The sequence below is a fragment of the Parasteatoda tepidariorum genome, chromosome 8, assembly GCF_982258835.1.
Source record: "Parasteatoda tepidariorum strain Cologne lab strain chromosome 8, Ptep-v5.0, whole genome shotgun sequence".
Classification (NCBI taxonomy): domain Eukaryota; kingdom Metazoa; phylum Arthropoda; class Arachnida; order Araneae; family Theridiidae; genus Parasteatoda; species Parasteatoda tepidariorum.
In genome coordinates this window covers 10516342-10542424 of record NC_141762.1, presented here as the reverse complement: position 1 = coordinate 10542424, position 26083 = coordinate 10516342, and the positions used below count along the sequence as shown (strand labels likewise).

The following is a 26083-nucleotide window of genomic DNA, read 5'->3' as shown; positions in this document are numbered from 1 at the left end:
AGAGACACAAAAATATTTATATAAAAATAATTCGCGATCGCAACGCTCGAGTACGCCCTCTATTGGGAGCCTGTAAATATCAGACATTAATTTATCACGTTTTCATTTAGTTCCATCAAAATCATCTTCCATGACGGACGCCATTTTCTTAGCAGCAAATAAAAATCAAAATTTCCCTAAGGAACAGCTGAAGAACTTGAAAAAACTAACCAGAACATGCCAAACATTGAAGCAGATCACGCCAAGCATTTGAAGAACAATTTCTCAATAATTTTTACATTTCTATTACCAACAACATAACTTACAGTTTCATGATCACTTGCTGTTACAGATGTGAATATTACGGTGAAATAATTTTTTCTGTCTTCAATTCATTACAAATTAAAATGAAGTCAACATTGCTTTCGTCATTCCAATAAAGAAATGTGAATTCAGAACGTCAAGAACTGCAATAGTTATAGAATTCTTCTTTGTTATAGAACAGAATATATTTCTGTATCTATATAATTCGGAAAACAACAATAAAGAATCAACCAAATTACTTGAAATAGTGTCATTTGTGCTGATGATTAATAAATTTTTTATCGTTTTCTTGGTACGTATTTCTTAGTTTTGAAAGAATAGATAATTTCAACTAGAATTCAGCTGTTCTGTTTTTAAGCTACATATTTAAATTCATATCGAGATCTTACAATTATAAAATTTTGATGTGTCGTGGTATGTTATCTAAAAGTAATAAAGGGATAATCTATGCACATATTATTTGAAAATAAAACTTTCAAACCAAGAACATTTCATTCGGAACTCTACGGATTTATAAAGAAGGTAAGTGTTATGATTTTTATAATAAAAAATTAGCTTGTAAAACTTTTTTTTCTTATTTGATGATAGTTCTCTACAGAATGGTTTCTTACGTCTGATTAAGAACTATAAGAATAATTAGAAAAGAAACTATATGAAAGTTTTTATTTCAATGTAAAGAATTCTTAAAATAGTTTTTTATCCTAAGAATTCTTTATTTTCCGTTTTATAGTTTATAGTTTTTTGATAAAATTTTTTGTCAAAATAGTTCTTTTGAAAACATAAATGGTATAACATTATGTGTTTATGTATAATTCTTGCATATTCTAATGTTTCAAGTAATATGATTCAGAAAAGTATGAATAAAAATTTGGTACTTATGTATTAATGCCACAGCAGCTACAGATTTGGCTGTTTTTAAGTGCCGCCAATCTACACCTAAAATTTTTGTGACAAATCATAAAACGAAACACTTTATTTAAAATCAAAGTAGTTTATCGGATTTCGGTGGACAATGGGCAAAATATTTCCGTCCAGAAAAAGTAAAATTGCATCTTGTTCTATTTTTGGCAAATCCCAAAGACGCATTTTCGTAGCACTAAAAAATGGTAACAAAAATCGAAGAACAAATCATTTTGGAATTCTTCTGATTTATAAAGCAGGTAAGTGTTATTTTTTATAAAATAAAATTTTTTACTTTCAAGTAGCTTTTTTTCTTGATGATAGTTTTCTATAGAATGGTTTTCTACGTCCGATTATGAATCAAAAAAGAAAAAAACATGAAAGTTGTTTATTTTAATATAAGGAATTTTTAGAATTGCTTTTTTTTGTTGTTTTGTATCGTAAGCATTCTTTACCTTACGTTTTTCAGTTTCCAAATAATGATTTTTATTAAAACTTAAAATTTTTTGATAAAATTACTTGTCAAAAATCTTTATTTACAAAATTAAATTACATAAAATTATGAAGCTTATGTATACTTTTTGCTTATTTTAATGTTTGAAGTAATATGATTCTTAAAACTATGGAATGTAAAGTTTAAATTGGCCTTTCAGGTTATATCATTAAATTTAGTAAAACTATTTCTCAGGCATTAGGTTTTAACTCTAATAAGAAGATACATATTTTTTTCTGTTTATTTACAAATATTTTTCAGAAGTGTTTTGGATGTTCCTTCTTTAAAAAAAAAAGAAGAGATACCATTTTGTTTTCGGTTGTATAAGAAAGGATATTTTTCTTTTTTAAATTTAATAAGCCACATTATAGAAGGAACGTTACAATGCTACACGCTACATTAAAGACGTCTACAGAGTAACTGAATGACGGTTCATATAGAAATCGCAGGTATGTGTCTCATACAACAACGCCCCCTATAGTTCGTTGCGATCGCGAATTACCTTCGTGACTTTTATTAATTTTTATGCTGATGACAACCAAAACAATATGGAAATGATAATGAAAAACTGGATCCTACCACGTGATTTTACGGCCAATAAAAATGCACGGACAACAATGGAAAACTGCTACATCATCATTAAATTTTTCTTAAAGGAAATTAAAATTAGCAACTTTTTAAAGCATATTTTTTACAGTTTACTGTTGAAAGCGAATGCAAAAAAAAATTTTTATATGAATAATATTAAATGTAAGTCATAGTGGTAGATACGATTGAATACTCAAAGAGATAATAAATAAATAAAAGTGAATTGAGTTTCTACCACATTTTACATAGTCGCCGGTGGCAACTCTGATCTTATTACCGTTTGTGTTTAAATTTTGTACAGCCATTTTAGAAAGGATCAAAGCTTACTATAAATAATTACTTCGTAACTAAGTTTTTATTTCTATGAAAATAGAAAAACTATTCTAAATAAATGCCTAACGTATAACTGACTATTTAACACCACTATGACTAACTAACAAAATGAATTGAAACTACATTTATTGTTGCCAATTTAGATAGAGAAATCCCCGCGTTTTTGTTGTCACGTGAAAGAAAGAAATGTAAAGATTATGCTGTAATCACGATAATTATAATTAATAATAAAAATAGTTATTTTTATCAACGTATCTAAATAAACGTTTTTAATCATTCTTTTTGGAACCTGAACTTTAAATAAGGGCAGAAAATGTAATTTTTACTAAAAAGTATCTAGCTTGAAAAAAAGTTAACTCATAAATTAAAAAAAGAATTCGATTAATTAAAGTTAATTAAATTGTTTTTAATTATTGCTAGAAAATGATAAATTTTTTCCTTTAGCAAATTTCACATATTGTAGTATCTTCTCGAAATGAATCTTGTTGTTTACATTTTATTCGTGAAACAATACCCAATAGATTCATATAATTAGATACTTATGCGAAATAAAACTTTCCTAAAGGTTACTTGAATCAAATATCTTATCTTTCTTATAATTTTCCTTTAACTCCTTTTTTTTCTTACCTTTCTTATAATTTTCTTTTAATTTCTTATAATTTATATTCCCGTATCGATTTTCTTTCACTGAAATAACGAGGAGAAACGGAGAGTAGAAAACTTTTCTCTTAATTCACCCTCTAGTCACGTGGTTTCATTCTGCAGATAAAAACTATCGTGATGTGCGTGCTTTATTTACTCCTTTTTGGTAAAACCAATTATATTCTTATAAAAACAATCGCTTTGAAAATGCATACTAACCAGAAAAAAATAATAAACGAATATTTTTTATATAACAAAATCATATCAAATGTTGTCCGATATATTGGACGCTGGTTCTCAGGAGAAGATAATAACTTAAAAAATTTTATTTTTAATTCTAAAACAAACGCTTAAAAATAGCTATGTAAAAAACTTATCAGGATACTTAATTTGTGCTGGGGTTTTTTTCCACACTAACTTTCCACATAAATTCTCTTTTGTATAAGATAATCCTGCGAACTTTCGCAGATGGTTTAGATTGTGGGGGATAAAGTAGATGCGCGGAGAGAAAAATCCCTCTCATTGTAATAGAATTCAAAGTCAATTCCCTATAAGGGAAGAGTGATTTTGGTTAACAAAATATTGGCAGATCCACTTTACGTAATTGCTATAACGCCGCATTATTGAGTTTCAGTCAATGTGTTATCATCGTGACGTACAATGCAAAGAGAAAAAAAAATATTTGGTTAACACCATTGGGACCGCTCAATGTGAAACTTGGGGGGGGGGGACATTGTTCCGATTGTATTGTTTGAAAATTTTAAATCGAACAAATTTATTCCGTTAAATATAGTTTTGAATTCTTTATTGCTTTTATAATTGAAAGTAAGTCTATATTTTGGAAAGAATGCATTTTTATTTTTGAATAAAACGTTTTATACAAAACTTTTAAATATTAATGTTCACTATGATTTCATTGATGTTAGAATTGCTTCACAAATACAGTGAAACTTCTTGGGAGCGGCCACTCTGTGTTCCACAATAAAATGGTCGATTTTAGGGTCGTTTTACTTCCAATGACTTAGACGATTTTAATTTTAGTTAGCGTCATTTTCTTGGTCCGGAAATCTGTTGGCGTCATGAAAAGACGGATCAGTAAATAAAATTTAGCGTCCATAAAAATGATCCCTACTGATATAATTAAATAAAAAACAAGTTGACCATTTATGAATGATAGAACTATTTTAAATAAGTGAACAATTATGTTTTTTTTTGTTTAAATTTGTGTTTATTTTTATATCATAAAAATTAGCTAGCCTTAAAAGATGAGAAGAGGTTTGTTTGTTTGAGATGATTAGTTTTTTTTTTATTTAAAAACTTATGTTTATTAATTTAACTTTCAACTCTAAAAATAAATAATAGTCATCGTCCTTAGTGTACTCTGACTGCAACATGAGGTTGTAAATCTTTTTTAAATATCGTCAAAACGGGCTCTCTATGTAAGAGCCTTACACAAGTATTTTGAATATATTTTAATCCACATATTTGTTTTGTTAATATTTTTTATTTTGGGATTTATTTTGTATTTTCTTACTTGACCTTTTCCGCATTTGGTGCAGAGATTTGCCCGGTCGCTGGGAGAGGTTTTAATGGTCTTTTCAACACAAAGTCTATGGAAAAAATTCCTTGCCTCCCCAACGGGGTCGTAAATGGAGGTGGTCACTACATAGGGGTGGTTTATCCTGGAGATTTCCCTATATTATGTATTACTTCAAACATTTATTTTGACAGGGCTTTTGGGATTAATTTTACTGTACGGACTAAATTACAAATCACTAATTAGCATAAAATGCATAAAAGAAAAGCTTTAGGTGGCTACATTTAGTATGCGACCTTTGAAGCTGTAGAAATATATTTGTAATCAAATAAATAAATAAATTTAATGTTTGAAATATTTAATTAAAAATATGAGGTTTTAGAAAACAAATAGAAATTACCTTATGTATAAAATTCTTGTTCTTATAAAAAGAGTTTTTAAAAATATTTTTTCTGTGTCTTAAGTCTTAAAAATAAATTATGTTATTAAATCAAATTAATTTTTATGCCCTGGTTCATTGATTTTAGCATTCTTTCTATGCGGAATACGAGTATGTACGTTTGACATTTGGAATTTTTGCAGAATGTTGGAATAAAGAATGAAACGACTAAACGTTTCCCAGGTAGCTAATGTGTTCTACAAAGCGTTCAATTAGCATTATTTTAACGCTATCTCGATAAACGAGATGCCAATGCCGCCATATATATGGCATGGCACTTTTTACTATAGGGGCAAATCATTTTAGTATTTTCATGATTGCGTTTACTGTTATATTTACAAATATTTTTTTAATAAGTGTTTGCAGAGTTATACTTATTGTTAATAATTATTATAATTATTCTTGGTGGAAGGCATACTTGAAATACATCCGGTCCGTTAAGGGTTAAAATGGAGGCATCTCGATAAATATACGGTAGATCAAAAAAAAAATAATAATAATCTGTATGTGCTTGATATATTGGAAAATCTATTGACTATAACAATTATGCGCAAGATTAATGTCAGATAACCATGTGTCAATTAACTTTTAAGAACTGTGAGAGTCATATTTGGAAGTTTCATCAAGTTATTTATTATTACGTATTATTATTGTCACTATTTAGCTATAGAAACTGTACGTTTAAAACAAAAAAAAATTATAAAGGTTTAAAAATAGTAATGATGATAGTTTAATTTTTATTTTTTGGGTAAATTTGATAAAGTACCAGAGTATCACATAATTTAAGCGTCTCTGGTCTGCGCATCTATTAAGTTTGGTTGGTAGAAACTCCGAATTATCCAGTTTAAATTATTTATTACAAATAATTTTGAGTAATGGAAAAAAAATTTAAAATAAAACGAAATTTATATTGCGAGCTATAGTTTCGAGACCGCTATATTAAACAGTTTAAAATTATTACAAATGTTTTTGCATATTTCTTTTTAAGCAAAGTTTTCCCCAAATATCTCTCCCGACCCTTTGGTTAGAAACTCCTGAACTAAGTGGTTAAAATTATTAAAAATATTTTACAACATTTAAAGAAATCCCACCCAGATTTTAGTCGTGACCCAAAATAACCAGTATAAATTATTGCAAATCCTTTTAATCATTCAATATATCAAAATACCAGCCGAATCTCTGTTATGACCCATAAGTTGGAAACTTCTGAGCTGAGCAGTTTAAATTATACAAATCTTTTTTAACATTCTATGAATCAAAATACCAGCCGAATCTCTGTTGCGACCCATAGGCTGGAAACTTCTGAACTGAGCAGTTTAAATTATTGCAAATCTTTTTAATTATTCAATACATCAAAATACCAGCCGAATCTCTGTTATGACCCATAAGTTGGAAACTTCTGAGCTGAGCAGTTTAAATTATACAAATCTGTTTTAACATTCTATGAATCAAAATACCAGCCGAATCTCTGTTGCGATCCATAGGCTGGAAACTTCTGAGCTGAATAGTTTAAATTATTACAAATCTTTTTAATTATTCAATACATCAAAATACCAGCCAAATCTCTGTTATGACCCATAAGTTGGAAACTTCTGAACTGAGCAGTTTAAATTATTGCAAATCTTTTTAATCATTCAATATATCACAACACCACCCAAACCTGTCTCGACCCCTTAGATTGGAAACTACTGAACTAAGTATTTTAAATTGTAACAGATCTTTTTGATTACTCAATAAATCAAAATATCACCGAGAGTTTCGACCTGCAGGTTGAAACCCCTGAACTTAGCAGTTTTAAGTTCATGCAAAAAACAAATTTTGAACATTAAAAAAATAATTATAAATAAATAAATAAAATTGTTACTTCACAAATTTATGGGAAAAAAAATCCAATTAGTATTCCCGACTTTCGACAAAAATGAATGGGATGTTAAAAAATTTCAATTCACTTCTTCACTGAATTTCGAAATGAGAGAGGCCGGTGTGTAAGTGTGGGGGGGGGAGGCATTGAAGGGTCCCTCAGTAAAGGGGGTGGGTGGAAAGGACTTTTCCGCATCTGATGATCGTTTCATTTCCCTCCGAATCCTCAAGATAGATTCACTCGTTCAATAATGCAGGAAATAAGGAATAGAAAGGTGTGATAAAGAGATTTGGAGAAAGGAAACTGTAAGGAGGGATTTTTCTTCTTCCCTTTTTCCCGGTTTGGGGGGGAAAAAACAAAAGAACTGCTTTCACACTTTCTTTTTCCGCTATATTTATGTGAAAAAATATTCTTTGAGAAGAAGCAAACAATTTTATTTGGAGATAGAATAGAGGAAACGGAACTCGGATTTTCGCGAGTCAAGTTTAATTTAATATTAGTATTTATTTATATAATTAGTGCAGGAAAAATAATCAGCTTGACATTTTTTTTTTAAACATTTTTTCATAGCTTTGGAATTTTTTATATGATAGGTAAGATCATCTTTCTTCCCGGCACTTAATTGAATATGCGGCAAGGATGGATAGTTCTACTTTCGCGTGATTCTGGCAAGGGAACATTCTGCGGTGTTCAGGAAAATATTTCACTGTTCGGAATTTTTTTTTTGTCAAATCGCTGTTCGTCGCTGAGGTAATTGAGAGGAATTTAAAACAATTTTTTTATTTTTCCCTGCCGCTGTCAGATTTTTCACTGTGGTTGCTACGCGATGGACATAACAGGGCAGAAGTTTTCCCCAAACACCTTGAATTGTTCTTTTAAAGTGAATTACCTTTCTCATATAAATACTGTTTAATCCCTCCCTAGTGACCTTTAAGTTCTGTTACCTCGATCTTTTTTGTGTCAGACATAGTTTCTAGCACCATTTTCTTTTCACTTTAAGCACAATTTATCGTATTTTTTCCTGGATTCACTCCTATATTAATGCAATCGTGTGTATTTAAACAGTGTACTCAATCCAAAACGTTTTGCTTTTTTTGGTCAGATATCGTAGCATCGCTTGATTTGGTATTTAATATGTGCTCATTTAATTGAAAGCGGAAGAAAAAAAGGTATGCAGTTTCAGGGAACGATAAAAAAATCATTAGAAAAGTATTTTACTCGTTTGTAATTTTTTTTCTTTCTCGTGAGCTTTTACTGGAAGAGATATTAATGTTAGAGCGTAATTGCTTGATCATATTGTTGCTGAGTTTATTTTTTGCATCCTTTTCTTTTTCGTTTATGAAAAGCATTAAATTACGTTTAAAAAAAGAAAAATAAATACTTAACGAGTATATGTGAACCTTTTGCCGAAATAAGGAGTTATAATTGATGTTATCCGAATAAACATCTGACGTTTAATACATAAGAAGAGAATATGTAATTTCTCAAAGCAGCTCATGAAAAAAAAAAAAAAGGCTTTTCCTCAGGGCCAAGACAAGAAATAAAAATCTAATTTCCCTTTTGAGTCGTTGCCCTAAGCCTTCCGGATAACTAAATTACGAAGTTTTCTAAGCCCTGCCTACTTAAGTTTGATGTACCATGAAAATGGTCCGCTACTTGATAAATTCAATTTATTTTTTTCTTGAAAAGTTAATCGCTTCTAAGTCACCATGTTTCTTTTTTGATTAAATTTATGCGTAGTGTATTAGAAGATCTTTGGTTAATAAAAGAAAAGTTATTAATTTTTAACGGTATAAAGAAATGGCTTAATTGTTCGATAATTATCACGTTTAATTAATTATTGCTTTTATGTTACTTTGCTTCGTAGCGGTTTGTTTGGCTTTTTGTGGTAGAGGTCACTTATATTTGGTGTTCGTGATGACTGTTTAAATGTTCAAATTCTTTTACGGGTGTAACTTTTCATGCTATCTTTTCGATGTTCTGATCTTTAGAACAGTTGATCTCTTTTTTTTTCTGGCTATGCAGCAGGGCTCGAAAAAACTCAGAAAATTTACTCGTCCCCGAGGACGGCTTGTCCAACAATGTAGTATCAGTCCTCCTTTGAAACTAACCCGTAGCTTCTAAATAAATAAAAATATAATTTTCTCTTATTTATTACAAAAATTTATATAAATTGCACAATGAATCAGTAGTTACTAGGATTACAAATGCTAGGATAACATTATGCAGTAATAAAGGAAATACTAGGTTACTAATAGTAACCTAGTATTTCTTTTATGAAATTTATTTCTTTTATGAAATTAATTTAAATGACAAAGGTCAGGTTATCTGGAATGTCAATTTATCCGAGGGTACTGCGTTTTTTAAATGACTCATATATGACGTTTGCCAGTTCCACAAGGCACATGCCGAAGCACAATGCATTGCCAGTCCAAATGCAAACTTTGTTGTTGTTGTTTCTAATGCTACTTGCCATACTAGCAAGCCTGCTTGGTGAAACCGAGCAAATTTAAGGCAGAGTGTGCGTTTCTTGTTTTTCAGTGGAGCCATCTATGGCCAAGAATTTGACTTCTGCCACATCACACCCGTTTATAGGGTGGACCCATTCATACATCCATTCATTCATCCACAGATCGTAATTTTGACCTGAATCAGAGAACGATCGATCTCCAATCCAGTACCCCCAGAGGTATTGATTTGTTATGGGAACATGGTGGACTGTTGCGACTCGACAGATTTAAGTATCTCGGACATGGGCCCAGCGCCCTACCGACCAGGCTATCACGGCAGAGCAAACTTTTCTTTTGTTCACCGATTACGTGGGCATGCGCAGTTGGTCTGACGAAGGAATTTCGTGGAATTTCTTGATTAGTAAGATAACAAAAAATTGAAAATGTATCACGAACATTAACGGGTAAATGGCCGTCCGCGCGGATGTCGGATTCGAGAAATTCGTTGTCCGCGATGAATTTTTGACTGCCGAGGACGGTCGGTTTTTCGAGCCCTGCTATGCACCCCTCAATGTTCGACCCTTTTTTTTTTTGGTAGAACCCCCAATCTTCCTAAACAAGTTCCATTCGCATTTCTCTATATAACGTGATGGTTTAACACAGTTTGTCGGTGCATTTTCAGTGGCCAGAAAAATCACATGGTACGATCCAGTTTTTCCACATTGATTCTCATATCACTTTGGTTGTCATCAACATAAAATTAATAAAATAAAGAAAATCCATAATCTAAAGGCTCGTACAACTATGATTACGATTTTGATTTTAAGTGCTTTCTAAATTAAGAGCTTAATAGGACGCCATACCGTGTAAGAAACTTTTCCTGGCAATTTCACTCTTTTCTTCATTACTAATTAAAAATTTGAGAAAAAAGTGAGTTTAGACAAACTTAAGAGTAAGCCATGAAGCTTCAAATGCTGAAAGCAAAATTTTAATATATGCAAATGAAAATAAATGATGAGAAAACAACTTAGGATTACGCAAAAGAGAATTTCTCTTCTAATAATTTGTTGGCATTTTAATATTTTGAAGTATTTTTTTGAGCATTTGAAACTTTATAACTTACTCTAGGTATTTTTTGCCTGAACTTACTTTTTCTTTCTTTTAAACTAGTAATGAAGGAGGAAGAGAATTTGTGACGAAAATCTTCTCCCGCTTTATGGCTTCCTAGATTATACCTTATTACACTACATTTAAAGATGAACATTTTTGAATCGATGTCCAAACTTAGAAACCATTTTACAATTATTATTTTTGGAGCATTAATATGCTATTATTCATCACCATTTTATTTTATTTCATAACGGTCGTTGAACAGCCGATCCAATTTCGGGTTTACGACTCCCAATGTTCAACTCCGTAGCCTTGTTAATTTGAACTTAACGCAGAAGACAAAGGAACTTCTAGATTAAGTATTGGGAGAAATTTGCTTTCGTGGAGGACTTAATGATAGAACTAAGCAGCAATCAACGGCAAGAGGACTCTAACCCATGATTCGTCTACCACGGAGGATATTTTACGTCAGCACTGTGGTCGGTACAAGCCGGGTTCGGAATTCGTATAGACCAGCCATCGCTGGTATTTGAACTATGTTCATTTCATTGGAAGGAGGTCCCGCAGTGGACTGATCGTTAAGACACGATTCCCAGCAGATCACCGAAGTCAAGCATCACTGGCTGCGGTCAGTGTGCTGGTGGGTGACATATTTGGATCAGTCTGCGTAGGGACCGAGGGTGTGCGGCATTGGTCCTCGATAAACTGTTCTACCGTAAAGTGCTGGACTTCGCGTGCAGGTCGTTGGGCTACCGAAGCAGAGGTGCCATCCCCTCTGCAGAGGATCAAAATTGTGATGACTTGTCTTCGGATCATCCTCAGGGATGTTTCCCAGACCGTCGCCAATAGCCCATTGTGCAGCTCTAGTGCGACGTTAAGTAACTACTACTACTTATTTCATTGGAAGGCGAGCTCTCTATAGCCTGAGTCATAAAGAGAGTTCGTTAATCGATTTGGAACTTAATATCAACATGTGATCTTAATGTGATGCATGCACAAATTATATTTAATACGTAGGCCTGTTTGGCAAGCAAAAATATTAAATGACGGTTGTGAACTTACTAAATTTGTTATAATAATGTACCGTTAATTTTAATTGTTACTTTATGATTATTTAGAAAAATTATTTTTCCTTAGTAGATCTTCATAGAATCATAAGGGAGTCACAAGCGTAAGCAAACAGAATTCTTTTTCTTTCATATATTTTAAGTGAATAATTTCAACTTTCATAGAAAAAGCTATTTTATCCAAAGAAACAACAATTATTGTGGAGCAATCATGCCGGTTGCAGAGCGGCAGTGAACAGTGGGGACTTAGCTCTTTCATTTCCTTAGATAACTGATCGATTATAATCGCAAATATAAAGTAATTTTTTCTCAAAATAATCTTTCTATTAAAAAAACTTTTAAAAATACATTTTTGTTTAAAAAAAGTATTAGAATTTGTATTAAAAAAATATTTTTTGCTGTTTTAATCACATGCATCAATGAAAATCTCGAAGAAAAAAAATTTTTAATGCTTTCTTTTTACTCCCCTAGGAAACGACTCTCATCTCACCCGAAAATTATTAAAATGTTTCTCTAATCTTATTTCTGTGTAGTAGAATTTTTAATAAATTCTTCTCTAAAACGTTACAATTTTGTTGGTTGAATTCATTCTAATTTTGGCTTCTTTCTTACAGAACACCTACAATATCTCAACAATCATCGATTAGTGGGGAGATTCCTCTTCCAACTCCTGATACAGAAGAGCAACCCTCCTCCATGGATGAAAACGATGCATTTTCTAGGTATGTTTTATTTTTAAATAGCGCGTTTTATGTAATTCTCTATTGCTAAATAGACATAATAGATGGCGCCACCATTGTTTTATTATTGTTGTAAATTCGCATTTTACTATATTTTATTCTTGAAATTAAAAAGCAGGATATTGCGAAAATTTTCTAAAATTAATAATATAAAATCGAAAGAATAACAATAATAATAATAATTAATAACGTCATGTCTGCGAACAAAATGTGTATAGTCGCATAAAAATTGCATGCATTAGAAAAAATCAGTTGGAAAATTAATAATTTAGATAATAATGTTGTCATTAAAAAAATGTTAGCTTTATATAAGAGGTTAAAAACTAAAGTTAGCAATATACAATTTCTTTACTTAATTATCAGTCCTAAATTTCTTAAAATTCCTATAAAATTTAGAACAATCACATGTGGGTCTATTACTTACATAACTAAACCTGGTACCATTTTCTTTTATTACTCTGAATAAAATTATTAACAATATTGTTAAGGAAGGTTTTTCTTGGATTGTCACTAATAATCAACTGATTTTAGAATTTATTAAACATAATAAAATTAATTCTATTGCGACTTTTGATTTCCAGGATCTTTTCAATAGCATTCCCCTTTCTAAACTAAAAGATGTCCTTTTGAATTATTACTATGATTTTAAAAAAATATCCTTAATTGCGATTTTGATTATTGGAAAATTTTAATTAATTTTTGTCTTTTTGATAATTATCTTTAAAATAGAAAATACATTTTTCTTCTAATTGATGGAATACCAAAAGGATCTAATTTTTCATCTCTCTTAGCTAACTTATTTTTGCATTATTATGAAAAAAATTATACTTTTGATATTAAATTTGTTTTTAGATTTATTGATGATTTAATTATCTTTAATTTTAAAGATTATAATATTTTATTAAATAATATTTTTCCCCGAGGAAATTAATCTTGCTTCGTAATCATGATGATAATTTTAATTTCAATTTTTTGGATTTGGGTATTATAAAAGAAGAAAATATCTGCTTTGTTGATTTATTTATACGATAAAAGAAATCATTTTTATTTTAATATAAATAAGCTTCGAATTCAAATGTTTCTAAGAACATCTATTTAAACACCATTTTTAATCAAATGAATAGAATTAAAAGAATAAATAGTAGTGTTTATTTATCCATGAAACAAATAGACAAACTCTTGAAAAATTTGATAAAAAAACAATGGATACTTAACTAATGCAATAAAATGTTATATAAAATCATTGAATTAATCGTATATTTCTGTAAATAAATTTACTAAAAAACTCTGTTGTTAATTTATATAATTTTTACCGTGTGCAAATCCATTTCGGGCAAGTCCGTGGCTAAAATTATGTGCAAAGCAGGCAATTCATGTTTCTTTCTCTTTTCTATTTTATTTTATTTTCTTCTTAAATAAAAATTAATTTTCCAAAATTATTAATTTTCAGAAATTATTAATTGTTCACTTCTTTAAATTATCCAGTATAATGTTACCTTGCGCACATCCATTTTCGGGCCCATCCTTGGTAACTAACAAATCAAACCCACTTTAGTACTGCAGTAAGAACGCACTATAAATCAAACTTCACTCCATTTACGCTTTTACCTCAATTTGCGCTCCTGTTTTCATATTTTATAATCTAGCAATCTTGTTACGAAAATATTTTTAATCATTCCTGAAAATTTTCCTGTTCATGTAAGTTCATTTTGAATTCGCTAATCGCTTTATGTTTTATTCTGTTTTTTCTTTACTTATTTTCTGTTTTAACGCGATATTTTTACTTAATGCGCTCTATTTTATTTGTTGTAAATTTTTTGTAATTTTTTTAGTGCTCCTCACACTATTGTATTAATATAGTTTGCTTCGGATATATTGATACAATATTCGAAAGCACTCCATTTTACGGATATAATAATCGTGTTTTATTGAAGTTTTGCGAAAAATAATTTCAATTACTTCTGAAAACAATAAATATTTTTTCCTCCTCAGACGTAAATCGAAGCTCACTTTGGATTTAATTGTGCAGACAAGTTTTCATTGTTTTTAGGGAATTCTTTTCTATTTTTCCCCATGTAACAATGCGACGAATATACGTTTGCCGAAGGGAATTCTTATTCTACACTAACCTTAAATGCGTGAGATTTTCATCTTGAAAGTTCACAAGAAACGACAAAACACACGATTTTACGCTCTAGTTCTCGAATCGAAAACATTGGGAGGACAATTGGATTAGTCTAATAATCCCTGCAATTCACTAGCGTCATTACGAACTTATTAAATTCAAAATTCATTAATCTCTATTTTAAGTCTGGTCATTTTACATACCATCGCGAAATTTATAAAATTTTGACGAATTATTGGTCGTTTTTTATAAACAATGTGTTTTGATTAATTTTAGCAGTTAAAAAATGAATAATTCTGCTTATCTTAATTCATTGGAGGGGAAAAAACGAAAGTAAAAATTGATTGTAGACTGATTCTTTTATTTTCCGTGAATACTTATATACAATTTTAAACTATAATTTCAATAGTAATACCATTCCATATAGCAAACTTTTTTTGCATAAACTAGCCCATAACTATTAGAAGTTAGAATAGATACCAAATGATTCTAATAATAATAAATCAAACGCTACAGGTATTTACACTTTTGTACCAGAGTAACATTTCTTGCTTTAAGCAATTTAAAGAGAAAAAAAAATAGAGCATATCTTATCTTTTAAAAAAAATCTGACAATTTCTGTGTTTATAAGCGAATAAAAAAAATTATTATGGAAGTTAAACCAACTGATGGCAAATATAGCAAGGGGCTATTGAAAAATTGTCTACAAATCGCCACTTTTCTCGCCAAAAATGCACTCCTTTGCATTTCATTTTTTTAAAATGAATATGGCATTTTTATGAATAATTTATGATATTCTGAAATTTACTTTATTTTATGCTTGTTTCTTAAAATATTTCTTTATTTTAGAAAAGGAATTTTTTAAAGGTTACCATATTTTGAGAAATGCTTTAAAAGAAATACCTTGCTTTATTAACATCTACTGTTTTTTTTTAAACAATTAAAAAAAAATTTAATTTTTGAAAAAAGTAGCTACATGTTTCAAATAGCAGCTGTCGCTGATCAGTATCGAAATTTTCTAATTTCACTCTTGTATATAAGGTTACGCATTATATCTAAGCTAGGAAAAAAACAAAGGCAGTATCGAAATCTAAGAAATGGCCATAGAGAATAGGGGCACTGAAAATGTAAAAATATTCTTGATTGCTAGAATAAAACCGAGAACAGTTAAGCCGATTATTAGAAACACTTCCAGATTCCATCTAGCAATCTAACTAGTTTTCATGTTTACTAGTTATTCGGTAGATTCCAAGGAAACGTTTTGCTTTTCTTTTCTTTAAAGAAAAACAAAGCTTTTCTTTTATAATTTGCGATCCCTAATGCGTATAGTGTTTTGTGTTCCATTTTTGACAAGGCATATATTTAAACAAGTTACAATCGAAGTAACAGTACCTATTTTTTAGTAACTGCCACTTTACCAGGTTTAATTATTTTATATTAAAACAAAATGTAATCGAAGTGACTGTACCTATTTTCTAGTAACTGTCACTTTACCAGGCTTAATTATCATATATTAGAACAAAACATAATCAAAATAACTGTATCTATTTTCTAGTACTTGTCACTTTGCTATGTTTAATTATCGTGTCTTAAAACAAAACGTAATTGAAGTAACCGTGTTTATTATTTCTATTAACTGTCACTGCACAAGGCTTAATTATTATATGTTAAAACACGATGTTAAGTAACTGTACCTATTTTTTATGTAACTTTCACTTTACCAAGCCAAATTAATTATCGTATGTTAAAACCAGGTAACCGATGTCACTCTACCTAGTTTCTAGTAATTGCCACTTTACCAGGCTTAATTATCATATATTAGAACAAAACATAATCAAAATAACTGTATCTATTTTCTAGTACTTGTCACTTTGCCATGTTTAATTATCGTGTCTTAAAACAAAACGTAATTGAAGTAACCGTGTTTATTATTTCTAGTAACTGTCACTGCACAAGGCTTAATTATTATATATTAAAACACGATGTTAAGTAACTGTACCTATTTTTTATGTAACTGTCACTTTACCAAGTGAAATTAATTATCGTATGTTAAAACAAGGTAACCGATGTCACTCTACCTAGTTTCTAGTAATTGCCACTTTATCAGATTTAATTATCATATATTAAAACAAAATATAATCAAAGTAACTGTACCTATTTCCTAGTAACTGTCACTTTAACTAGTTTAATTATTATACCCTATAGCTACTAACATCAAGGTCACTAACTATCGAATCTTCACCAGACAATCAAGTCACTATAGGTTATCACGTGTTTAGGATCAAAATTTTCATGACTTGAATATTAATTTGAACAAAATTCCTCTTTGCAGCTTTTAAGGGACGATAAAACTGAAATGGAAATGATATGGGGATAAAAATTACAAGCTAATTTTTTACTTATTTTAGTTTATATTACACTTATGGCCTTCTTAAGGTACATACCAATAAAGATTATAATCTCTTAACTGTCGACCGTGTCACGATTCATTTTCTCCGGCAAGTGAAAAGTAACATACATTTTTTTTTTTTTTTTTTTTTTTTTTTGTCGTTCGTGAAAGTGATACTTGCATAAAAAATATTTGGACAAGTCAGTCTTTTTGTTTCAAAAGCAAGTGCACAATTAGTTGATGTTAGATTCTTTACGCTTTGTATTCATAAAGATTTTTTTTATTCGTTCTGATGTGAAAGGATTGGTTGTTCAATGACTTAACTGAAATTTTGCTTTTTTTTTTTAAGGTTTATATTTGTTGTGCCTGATTCAAATATTTTTTATTAGTATTTAACAAATAGCTGTACTCATTAACAATCTTTTTATTATGTTTAACCTATGATTTCAAACTTTATTCAATAGGAGTTTAGACGAAAGGGGAAAAAACTGGGGTCAGGGTCTAATTGAGACAGGTAGCTGCGGGTTTTGCTTCCTGCATGAAAATAATGTGTACTCGTTTTCCTTATTAAGTGACTAATTCATATTTATGAACATTATTCCTTTCATTTCTTGAAAAGTATTCCCCCTAGTCATCCAATTATAAATTTTAAGCTTGTAAATATTTTTTAGAAACATTTTCATTGTTCTAAGTTTTAAAAACTAAGTTGCTCTAAGTTTTAAAAAACTAAGTTGTTCTAAGTTTTAAAAACTAAGCTGTTCTAAGTTTTAAAAAACTAAGCTGTTCTAAGTTTTAAAAACTAAGTTGTTCTAAGTTTTAAAGTGCAGAAAAAAGTTAAATACCCCTACAATACAAATACTCCTTTTCTTTTTCATCTTTTTTTTTTTAACTTAAAGCCACTGTTCTGAGCAAAATATTTGTATCTTATTTTCCAGACTGCGATTGTACCCATAATTTTAGATTCACACAAAATTCTTCAAGGAAAGAAAAATAGATAAATAACTAAATATTCAAAAAATACGTTTATTCAGAGAAAGTAGATTTTTCTGCCGGATTTTGTGAATTCAAATATCGTTTGTACGAGTGCTAATTAATATTTTAATGTTTGCTACTCCAAATATCTGGGTTGAATCTTAGTGTAAATTTGATCATAAGATTAGAAGTTACTTATAATATTTTTTTTTTAATATTTTACACACTGTCTTCTATTATTTATTCATCAGTTTCATTTTATCCCTTTATTTTAAAAGGACCTTAATTTCCGTTCGATTCAATACATTAAAGATTTTTTACTTACTTAATTGTTTAATATTTCAATATCACTCGCATTTTTACACTTTTTCATTAAAGTACAGTCTTTAATTAAAAGAGCCTATTTGTTTATTTATAGAATAAACTGTACCAAATCTATTTTTAAAATAACGACAATTTAATTAATTTCTTTAAAAATACATATTGCATTTAATTAAAATAAAATATTGTAATTTCATTTGGTAATCGTCCTTTGAAACAAAATTACTTTCCTTTACTCATGCATTTAATTCGATGTAATATTTATGATAATTAATAAAATCCTGCAAAATATTTAAGTTTTTTTTAAGCTATCTTCTTGTCAACATAAAGATTTAATGATATTTTTCTTATTTTAGATTTCTCAGTAATTAAATTTACTTTATTTTTCGTACATTTCCGGTTTTTTTTTTATTCTTATAAGCTAATTTTCTTAATTAAAAATGCCGATGAATGATAATTTGCTCTAGGTGATAAATGTATTCCATTTAAATTTTTTAAAAAAATATTAATATTAAGAAATAACTAAGTAAAGGAAACATTTCTTTAATGCTTTACAAGGAAATCATTTTTTCTTCTCAGAAAAATGATGAAATTAAGGAATTAATACAAATCTCTCTCATTAAGAATATTTTAATTTTTAGAAAATAAGCTGACTTATTAAATTTTTATTAAAGTTTTGTGTTTTGTTTTTGTACGTTACAACACCAAATATATTATATCCTCTAACACCAATTAATTTCGGATTTTTCCCCACCATTATCAGACACTCTGTTTTACAAACATATGGTCAAAACATGCGAACAGCAGACTCGTGAGCTATAGTAGACTATCTATGCAATGATTTGCGCTGTTTTGTTATTTTGTGCAATTTTGTGAATTATAGACTATATATATCTCTCTATATATATTATATTTAATATACGATGTGAATTATAGACTATAGATTTCTCTTATGTGGCATCGAAAATGATGGTATTTCCCTATCAAAACATGCAACACGATAATCTATAGTTATTCATTTGGTTAGATTGTCTTTAATAATTTAAGTAGTGTTAAATAATTAGTTATACGTTAAGCGTTTGCTTATAATCATTTCGTTAGGTTGCCTTAAGTGATAAATTAAGTAGTGTTGAAAGAATACGTCAAGTATTTATTTAGAATAATTTGTATTTTTATAGAAATAAAAATGGGATACCTGCGAGTGACGTAGTGTGGGTAACTCGATTCTTATTGGTTGTTTAAACGTGGCATTTGCTTAAGATAGCAACTGTTCGTTTCATTCTATTTCGAGTTAGCCATGACCGTAAAGTAGGAATTCTCTTAAGTGACACATTCTATATTCCTTCACAAAGATTTCGATTCTTTTATTATATATTTCTTACTTAGCACAAAGATATATTTCTTACTTAGCACGAAGCCATGCCGAACATAAACTAATTATGCATTGGAGTTGCCAGGTACACAAAACAAAAATATATCACGGTTACAATAAAACACGTAACCACATACTAAATCTGAGTTAAGTAAAAGATGTAGACAGGAAGTAAATATATTTCAACAAATGTGTTGTCCGATAGGGCGGTAAATTTAATTAACTTCACGTTTATTAACATTCGATCTCATAATGGAGAAAATTACCTCAACTTTAACACGTCATTTTGCTTATAAATAAACAATCATCTGGCGCTGACGTCATCGATCCAAATGTAGTTGTTCGTGATTTTCTTCTTGAAGTTCAAGTACCCAATTATTAAATCATTATTTAGATTTTTTTGATCCTTTATAATTTTTTTTTAGTGTTAATGTAAAGCATAGGAAATTTTAAAATTAGTAAAGGTAGTAGTATTTTAAAGTTAGTAAATATTAAAATTAGTAACTTAGTAGAAATTTTAAACATAAACGGTGCCATAGTGCCGTTCTGTAGTACCAATTATTGGGGATGAAGCTTGCGTTTTTCGAATACTATTAACATATAACGATTCTCAAGTTACGGCTCGAGAGGTGAGTGAGGAAGTAGTACAGCACGTGATGGAGCATTGGGATAAGTATTTCTATCTTATCTCACGACAGAAAACGGAAATAATTTTTATACTTGTGCTGCTTACTATGCTGAAATACCCCGAACTAGCATTTCTGGTGGTTTGTGCGATTTAATGTTTGTCGGAGAGATTTTAAATTATTACTAAAATCAAATAAATGTAGAACTTTGACAATACGTGAACAACGCTTGAAAATAGTCAACATTAAAATCTAAATACTTCAGCGTCGGTAAAGTCGCGAGTTACGGCTAATTTCTTTTTGTTATATACCTACTTAACCGTAAAAGTTTGAAATTAACTGATGTCAAGAAGTGCTTTTAACCTTATCGAATGGACAGAAAGGATTGAAAATATTATTTCCTAATTGGAATGAAAATATGAATCGGATTTGAATAAAATTATAGTTTACAAAAAAAATTAATCAAGTTTTGCAATCATTAACTTATAAATCTCCTTTACTTCTGAGAAAAATTAAAGATTATTTAGTTATAGTTAACGAGAAATAATTTCAGCTAATATTACATAAAACTAAATTTAAAATATAGGTTTAAATTTTCATAAATAAAAATCTTAAAATGTTTTTTTCTTTTTTTAGAAATTAAATTTATTTTTTTCACCCCTTGCAGTATTGTTACACTCCCCTTTGCAGAAGCACTAAATCAAGAAGTTTGCATCATTAGCATCAAAACATTTTTGCACGAAACTGGTTTGAACTATTAGGGATGTGTTCTATATTTTGTTCAGCGAAAACCGATATACATAGTAAACCAAACCACCAGGCCCGCGGCATTACCTTTGACTGAATGACGCCAAGTTTGTTAAAATCTGATCATTTGCAATAACAGAGTCGTGGTGGCTCAGGGGATAGAGCGTTCACCTTCCAATGAGGTGAACTGGGTTCAAATCACAGAGATAGCTAGTTAATGCGAATTCCGCAACCGGCTCGCTTCAATCACAGTGCTCACGTTAAATATCCTTTGTAGTAGACGGATCATGGGTTAGAGCATAGCCACCGAGAAATAAGGCCGCTGAGATCATCAAGGTCTTTTAGTGACGTCACATACTGTGGGGATATGCGATTAGCCGCCAATTTCAAATATTTGTTCTTCATTGATTAGCAGTATCGTTTGCTCGCCGGTTGTGTCGTTTTAAACGATTCCAAAAAAATATATGTTGCATTATTTTACAGCTTTTAACAATGCCCCTTACGTGTGTAGTTCCAAGATGTAAAGGGAACTATAAAAATGGGCCTAAAGTATCCGTATTTAGGTTTCCAAAATGTGAGGAAATTAAAAGAAAATGGATTAATTCCATCAAACGAGACAGTTATCAAATAACCGTTAATAGTCGAGTAAGTGTTATTTAGCATTCATGTTTTAATATTCCTTTTTGCAGACTTAATAATAAGCTTTTTAACTAAATAATGAAATAAGTTGTATTTAAGAATTATATTGCTTAAGGTATTGTTTATTGTTAGCAAAATTTAGAATATGAAACTAGCAATATATTCGTACTTTTGCAAATCTCTTAGACGTGAAATAAAACAAATTTAAACATCATTTGTCGTATTTAAATGTATATATAAACAAACATAAGATGTCATTAAGAGTTAACATTTGTATTATTTAAAAAAAAAATAGTAAAAAAGCTTTAGTTATACTTTTAAAATAAAGAAAAATTCATAACAATGTGGATTGGCATTTGAAGCTTATTTATTCTTAACGATAGCTTACGATCATATGAGTAAAATTTCATAAATATTTATACTTGAAGTCAAAAAAACTCCGATACATTAGATTATATTAATAAAAAAGGAATTTAATTCATTGTTAACCATTTTAAGTTTTGTATGTTCATGCTAAATATGTTATGAATCTTTCGAATACAGATGAATTGTTTTCGTGTTATCTTATGCTGTTGCCTTACATATTTTTTTTTTACTATTTTATAATCTGTTATTAAATATTGTAATTTAATTTTAATGCGTCACATTACCCAAAGATTGCCAAAAGTGTTGAAAAATAATTTATTGCTTAAATAAAGTTTTCAAATAACACTCTGAAAAATATTTATCTTTGACTACAATTTTTATAAATTAATGTGCATTTTTTGACCAAAAGACTGTAATTTTTAAAGCAAAAACGAAAACTTTTTCACGTACATGCTTTTTTGGTGTTTGCATGTTATTTGAATCCTAGTTCTGTTAAGGTAATAGTATTTTTTTAGAATCAGCCTAATTTACTTTATAAAATAGGGCGTTTTGAAAATTATTAAACCTTTCAAAGCATGTTACATGCGTGCGTTCGATATATATATATATGTATATTTTTTTTCGGTTTTGCACATAACCGTAGAAATCGTTCTAATAGATAAATAAGTGCACAGATTTACGGTAGTAAATATTGTGCTGATAATAATTTTTTAAAATGTTGCTGAAACTTGCAATTTTAAAAATTGGGAAAATTGTATAAAATTTTTTAATTTTTTAAAACATTTGAGCAATATTGTTAATTTTTGAAAATTAATTGATTTTTCATTTGACTATGTGTGTAATGTAAATGAAAAAGTAGTTTCGTTTGCATTACGTACTGGTTGTGTTCTGAAGTTTTGAAAATTGAAATTTTATTTGTAAAAAATTTTTTTCTCACATTTTTATATACAGTGTATTCCACAAATATTGCCGGCAAATAAAAATGAAAACTATCGAAATCTATACACTGGCTTTTCTATATAAAAGTAATTAGGCAGATTTCGACAACGTTTTCTTATTCCTCCTTAATAATTGACTAACATCTCTAATGAATACATTTTTTTTTATTATCAGCAAAAGTTTTTAATATATATATTAAATATTGCTGCAAATTAACATTTCGTACCAATTCAGGACAGTGACTAATATATTTTATTTAATATGTTGAATTTCGTTTTAAAACTCGTACCTGAAACTGTTTCGTTCTGTATCATTTTCTCCCTCATTTTGTGAAATACATTGACGAAATTTTGTCCTATTTTGACAAGGTTTGTGAAAGGCATTTTCGTGATGAAGATTTTATAAGAGAAGCCCATGGATTCGATGAAAAATTGGGCCGGAAAATTGTGGTCCCATTGCAAATTAAAAGGCTTAAATTGGATGCCATTCCATCAGTATACACATTAGAAAATAATAAATTATACACTTAAATAAGGTTTATTCTTTTGATATTAAAAATAGTTATGAGGAATCAAGATTTTAAAATTAAAAGTATAAAATTTCTTATTAAATTTCATTTCTATTCATTCATTTCTATTGAAAAGCATCAAGAAGTCCTACATGTTCATTTTATAGAATTATAACTTTAAACATATCTTAAAAAGCTAAAAATTCACCACTTACATTTTTTTAAGTGCTATTAAATTAGCTAAAGCAAAAATATATTACGTGGCTCAAAAGTTTGAAGTATTTACTTTAGTTTTCTCTTAATACAAATCTGAATACCGCGTTATCTTATGCTTCACTAGCCCCTCAGAGGATGACGTCACAAATCTACTGAGAGGCCTTGACTCTCGGTGGCTATGGTTAGAGTCCCCTTGCCGTGAGGCTAACAGTGGTAGGTTTTGCTCTCCATGCAACTCAAATGCGGGCTAGTTCCATCAAAAAGTCCTCCCCGAAAGCAAATTTCTCTCAAAACTTGATCCAGGAGTTCCTTTGTCTTCTGGATTGAATTCAAAATTACAAGACTACGGAGTTGAACATTAGCAGTAAACCCCGAAAATTGGTTCGGCTATGCAACGACGGTTAACGGCGGTTTATAATTATAAAGTAAAATAAAAATTGCCAGCAAGATGTAAGAAAATTATCACAAATTTAGCGGAGAACTGGCAGAAGTTGATAAAGTTGACGAAAAACAGGGAACAACATATTTACTTCCATACATACAGATTTACTTCCTCTATCAGTTGTCACTGAACTGGGTATAGTTCCTAATCATCCAAATTCGTGAATTTGTAGGACGTATACTCCAGAAAAAAAAAATTCTTTTTTTTCTTCTGAAATATGCCCTATTGCTCCTAATCCCGCCAAGAAAACAATGAGTTTTCAAAGTAAATAATTCAAAATCGCATTCTTATTTTTTGCTCTGCTTCGTATTCTTGGTCAACCATGAAGATAACGGCGAAATTTGCCACCCAAAACACCGGCCGGAGGAAGAAAAAAATAATTCTGAACTACGAAAGCACATTTTGTAGTCAGCAACAACTAAGTTTGCTAAGTTCTAATCCTTTTGGCTACATCTATTGTTTTGCTGGCGTTAGTTTTTACCATTGCCTTTAAACACCTGGAGGTTTTAACTGACTTTGTGTAGTTGGCGTGTTTATTTGATAAGCTTGGCTGACTTTTCACCTGTCATCGAAGATCCCGCCAAGCAGATGTTTCGTGATACATACATGCAATTGGGCGATTGCCTTATCTCTCTAATCGCTCACAGTGTCTTTTTAAGTGAATATTTTGATGCTACTGACTTCAGCTAGCCTTTTTTCTTTCTTTTCTAACTTCTGCTATTAACCCGAATAGATTTCACCTGCGTTGAACTCGTATTAATATTCCTGGACTACGATCAAATGCTCGCAGCTAAATATTTAACTTCTCTATTTTAAAATAGACTTCATTCTGTATTTTCATAGAGAATAATGCGATTGGCATTCTGAAAAGAAATTGTAGCAAAATTGTTAGTTTAATAGTTCAGAATAACGTTTTATGGAACAAATGCGATAGATTAAAATCTTAATGCTTGGAAATTATATTAAACGCCATTTATGTATTTCCTATCAAAAAGATTACCTCTAAAAATACTCAAAAATAGAAGATTATTTTAAAAATATATTCAAAAAATGCATTCCTAATACTTTTTTCATATCTATGTTATTGTGAATAACCGAAATCGGTGGTTGTTGACTTCCACCGGTGAATGTTGACAATCACATAGTCGCTTCGGTAAATGTCCGAAATTTATACTAGGTCTAGTTAAGAGTCTCTGCCCGGTATGCCCTACATCAATGTTTTTTAAGGTTCAGTGCCACTGATACATTTAACTGGTACTCCGAACACTGATGCTTCTCCTAATCTAATAATATCAACGAATAAATTAATATCAAATTGGATATAACTAATACTTCGAACATTCACCAAACCTACTATGTGATTGTTGACATTCACCGGTTTAAGTCTACATTCTCTGATTTCGGATATTCATGGTAACATATATATATAGCACTATGGCGTCAGCACTGTGGTCGGTGAGAGTCTGGTGCGGAATTCGTGTCATTCATTCGCAACTGGTTTACCTCATTGGCAGGCGAACACACTATCCCCCAATCACCTATGGCTTTTGCGTATTTATAAACATATACAAATATATTATGTCGTTAATGTTCATAAATTTGGAGACTATTTCAAATTAGTCGGCTCCACCAACTATTCTCTCCCCGACTCTCGAAGATTGCTTAGCAATCCATGAGAGCGTTCACCTTCCTATGCGGTAAACAGGGTTCGAATTCCAGCGATAGTTTGTCGATACGAATTCCTCACACGGCTCACACTGATCACAGTGCTGACGTAAAATATCCTGAAGAATAATAGGAGGTAGTAATAGGTGATAGAAGGATAATAAGTTAGTCCCCTGGTCATCGGGCTAACCATCGGATGTTTCGTGGTTTTTCTCTCCATATAACGCAAATGCTGGTTAGTTTCATCAAAAAGCCCTCCACGAAGGCAAATTTCTTCCAATATTTGATCCAGG

General features: G+C 30.0%; 1 protein-coding gene across 2 annotated transcripts in view; it reads left to right on the top strand.

Moving 5' to 3' along the window:
* The window catches only part of LOC110281931 (Brefeldin-resistant Arf-GEF family protein schizo), a 360600-nt gene that overhangs the window by 53638 nt on the left and 280879 nt on the right, over positions 1–26083 (top strand). For both annotated transcript variants that reach the window (XM_087149819.1, XM_087149817.1), the window contains exon 2: positions 12338–12445. In XM_087149819.1, coding sequence (XP_087005945.1) covers positions 12420–12445 — 26 coding nt within the window. In that variant the 5' untranslated portion in view covers positions 12338–12419. The remainder of the gene's footprint in view (positions 1–12337; positions 12446–26083) is intronic.